The 4,050-nt window shown below is 49.3% G+C and overlaps 1 protein-coding gene across 1 annotated transcript; it reads right to left on the reverse strand.

Moving 5' to 3' along the window:
* Positions 1-1,673: 1,673 nt before the first annotated feature.
* On the reverse strand, positions 1,674-3,454 carry RMI2 (RecQ mediated genome instability 2). Its single transcript, XM_039560047.1, has 2 exons — positions 3,167-3,454; positions 1,674-2,594 (listed from the first exon to the last, which is right to left on the reverse strand). The coding sequence occupies exons 1-2, from the start codon at positions 3,432-3,434 to the stop codon at positions 2,446-2,448; spliced, it is 417 nt and encodes a 138-aa protein (XP_039415981.1). The 5' UTR covers positions 3,435-3,454; the 3' UTR covers positions 1,674-2,445.
* Positions 3,455-4,050: the final 596 nt, after the last annotated feature.

A 4,050-nucleotide genomic window follows, 5' to 3' on the forward strand; every position in this document is an offset into this window, starting at 1 on the left:
CAGAGGAGAGATGGCAGCTCCTATCAGCAAACACAACAGCCAAGTGACAGACAGGGATGTGGGGAAGCCCATTCCAGATGTACCTGGAGGGAGGGACAGCAGTCTCCCTGCAGGGCACTGTGCCAGCTGTACACAAAACATCCCTCAGGCTGACTGAGACCTTTGTGATTTCTCATGGATGTGAACCTCTGGAAAAGAAACAGCCTGAAAGTATCTGACTGAAGCATTTATCAGGTCAGTCCATCAGCTTCTGTATTTCAAAACTGGCTTTTTTCTCTGCACTAGCCCTGGCTTTATCAGGGCTAAACTTCTAGTACATAACTACTGACAATGCAGCACATTATTGAAGTAATCCAACATGTTTATGCCTCAGATGCAGGTAATGCAGTATATAAACTATGCTGTCATATGGCAAATAACATAATGTCCATTTCACGTATCAAGATCTCCCATCACACAACACACAGGAATTTCTCCCTCTTTAACTCCTGCTGTAAGAGCACTTTGAACACACCAGCCCACATCAGCTGTCCTCACAGAGCACAGGTAAGTTCAGTCATTCTTCCCAGTGTAGTTTTAGTGCCTTCAACTCACCTCTAACATGTTCTTTATACAGAACCCCCAAGGTCTATAAAGTTCACAGAATTTCTGCATACTACACCAAATTAACCCCAAAACAGATGTAACAAGAGCCCAGCTTTGACTTCCTCCTCCTCAACACAGGGCTAGAGAGGCCCCTTATCCTGTAACTTCTCAGTTACATGCTCTGCTGTACAATAGCAACAAAAATCACAAACCCATGCTCTACTGCAGAAGTTGAGATACAAGGTGAGGAAAAGGGAGAATTTCCAGTACGCAGTAGAGCCCTACAATGCCAAACTGTGGAAATCCAGAGAGAAGACCCTTCAGCCCAGCCTTAAACAGCCACCAACATCCATAAGCAGCCTCTCATTAGGTGAAGCACAGCTGAGCTGTGAGTCAAAGCCATCTCCAGCAGTCTTTTGTTTAGAGCACAACACTCACGCCAGTTACAAGTGTCTTTTGCTTTGAATTCCTAGGAAAATAATTTTTAATATGAACCAGCTGCCAACCAATATGCTGAACACATGGATTATTTCTGAAAGGCTACAGCACTCCACAAGTGGATTTTTTCCAGAACACATTAACCCAGACTACCAAAATTCTTTATCCCTGTATGTTTTGGCATTTCATCAGCAGGATCTCAGAGCACAGGATTTCCACTACCCAGCTGTCTGTGATGTGGTCTGGTTTGGAATACCAAAGTCAAGACTGGAATTGTACTCTGAAATCCAGTCTTTAGTCTGCAATCTTTAAAGGACACTAGCTAGTTTCCACATGCTTTGAAAACCTAATCCCACAATCAAAAAATTGAATTACCACCATGTGATTCTCATCTTAATCTCTGACTGAATGATCTACAATTCATCTCCCCTTCCAATATGCATTCCTAATTAACATAACGCTATTGCTGGACAATACAGTCCCTAATCACAAAGTCATTCCACAGAGATAATGCCAATGCATTCGTCAGGACCCAAATTCTCTTTAGACAAGATAGAAAATAAACAGTAGTAACCTTTCTACTTTTTATAGGTTTCTTGATGTGATTTCATTGTTTGTTTTTTCAGAGGAGAAGGAAAGAAAGATAAGAATAGAATATAATTTAGAATTATTTAAACCGTTAAAAATAGCATACATTAGAAGAAGAAAACCTTCAAAGAGAAAAATGCACTTAGGGACAGAATTCTTGCTTCTGGAGGTAAAAAGTATTTGCATCTTGCACCTGGAGAACCTGTTCCAAGGAATCCTGCATCACATCTTTTCATTAACTTCACTTCACTGGAACAAAGGGGTCATTACCATACCACTTTCAGTATTTCAGAAACTAGAGAGATATTTTAAGTACAAGACACTGCTAACTGTTACCAAGAAACACTTGTCTTACAAGTAGTTTACAGACACAGTGATTACTGAAAGAAAATACAGGTGAAAACGATTACTTCCAACCACAGTCCAAACGGATTGAAACACGTTTTGCCTTCATGCCACGTTACTGAGTTCACCCTGGTAACACGAGTCCTGTGCAGCCGTTGCTGCCATGAATACATTGCTGTAAAACAACTGCCTCAACACGTGCTCCCACAAACAGCAGCTACACACACAGAAACATACAGCATTTTTAATAGTGTGGACATCTTACTTAAAACATCAAATAGGTGTTTCTCAAATATGTTGGTATAAAAAGAGACTGTAAGATACGAACACTGTGATTATTATGAGATAAGCACTGGTCCCCACACTTAACTGAGCCCAACTTCTCACTTTGGTTTACTCCAGGAGTGGTTACACAGAATAGTCCAATGTTCTGCACCAAAAAGCAAAAGAAAGCAAATTCTCAGTTCTTCTAGGCAGAAAGTAAAAGTATTAGGGGATGACTCTGTGCAAATCCTCCACTTCAAGGTCCCACATATTCTTATGGACGGGGTTTTCAGAGAGATCTGTCATCTTTACTGCTCGAAGAACGGGCTCAGGACTGCAGGACCGCACCACACCCATGACCATTACATACTTCCCTAAAAAACAAGTAAGCGTTAAATTTAATTAACCTTTGTATTGTCATTTAAATTAATAAACCAGATTACTAAAACCGAGTAAACAGTGTGAATTGAAGATACCAATACTTGTAACACAACTCAAGGAATGAAACTTGCTTAGAACTAAATTTCAGAAAAAGACGTAATTATCTGTACAGCCATTTTCATGGCATATTTAACTACATTGTCACATACGGTAATAGCCAAACAAATACAAGTTTGTCCTGCTGTTTAAGCGGATTGAGGATAGGTCAAAAGACTGAAAATTTAAGCAATGTGCCTATTTTGTACCACAGTTTCTGCAATTCTGCAGACCAACACTTCTCCGTTTGAACTGGCAGTTGTGGTGAAGGGGAGAGAAGGAAAGAAAGAAGGAAAAACAGAAAAGAGAAACAGGAGTAGAATCCGTCTCCTTGTTCCGGGCCTCCCGCGCGGGGCCCGGCACGGCCGCCGGGCCTGGCCGGACGGAGGGGATGTGCCGAACCGCGTTAGAGCGGCCACGGGCAGGGACAGAGCCTGCTGCCCGCGGGGATCCCGCCGCCCCACGGTACCTGCGCTCAGGCACGGCCGGCCCTGCGGCACCTGCTCCACGCCCAGCACCGTGAAGGCGCCGCTGCCGTCCTGCAGCCGGGCCGAGCCGCCTTCGGCGCCGCGCTGTACCTCGAGCACGGTGCCCTGCATCCACACGGCCCGCAGGGACAGCGACGCCCGGCCCGCCGCGGTCCGCCGCAGCTCCCACGTCCCGCCCGCGCCTCGCTGCGCCCGCCGCAGTTGCGCCGCCAGCACCTTCACGGGCGGGCCCGGCGCCGGCCCGGCCATGCTGAGGCGCCCGCGGCTGAGGGCGCGCCGCCCCTGGGGGCGGGAAGCGCTCGCCCCGCCCCGCCCCGGCAGCGCCTCGGCGGCAGCGCTACAGCTGCGGAGCGGCCGACGGTGAACGGGATGTGCTGTGCGGGCGTGCGGCCCGTGCACGGCAGGGTTGTGTCGGTGCAGATCACAGGCAGTGCCCCCCAGCTGGTTCACCCACCCCATAGCGCTCGACTGCCCAGCGGCTGCACCGTGCACCGGCCCCCCTAGCCACCGCCCCTCACCTGGACAAGGGACCCACAGCCTGGCTGGCCCTCATTTTACCTGATTTCAGTTCAGGATCGGCCCCTTCACGTGCAAAAGACAGTGTGAGATGTCACTGGTGGTGTGTCACAGCGGAGGGTGCTGCTGGCAGTGGCTCGGCCCCACCCCGGCCGCCCGGCCTGCAGGGCCGCCGCTGCGCTCTGCCCCGCTCTGCCCCTGCCCCTGCCCCGCTCTGCCCCTGCCCCTGCCCTGCTCTGCCTCTGCCCCTGCCCTGCTCTGCCCCTGCCCCGCTCTGCCCCTGCCTCTGCCCTGCTCTGCCTCTGCCTCTGCCCCGCTCTGCCCCTGCCCCGCGCCCCCGCTGCTGGAA

Source organism: Corvus cornix, chromosome 14, assembly GCF_000738735.6.
Source record: "Corvus cornix cornix isolate S_Up_H32 chromosome 14, ASM73873v5, whole genome shotgun sequence".
NCBI lineage: Eukaryota > Metazoa > Chordata > Aves > Passeriformes > Corvidae > Corvus > Corvus cornix.

Excerpts from the sequence above, each read along its gene's own strand:
- RMI2 (XM_039560047.1), bottom strand. The coding sequence starts at position 3,434 with ATGGCCGGGCCGGCGCCGGGCCCGCCCGTGAAGGTGCTGGCGGCGCAA. Across the intron at positions 2,595-3,166 it reads CCGGCCGTGCCTGAGCGCAG|GGAAGTATGTAATGGTCATG; the intron begins GTACCGTGGGGC and ends CTTGTTTTTTAG.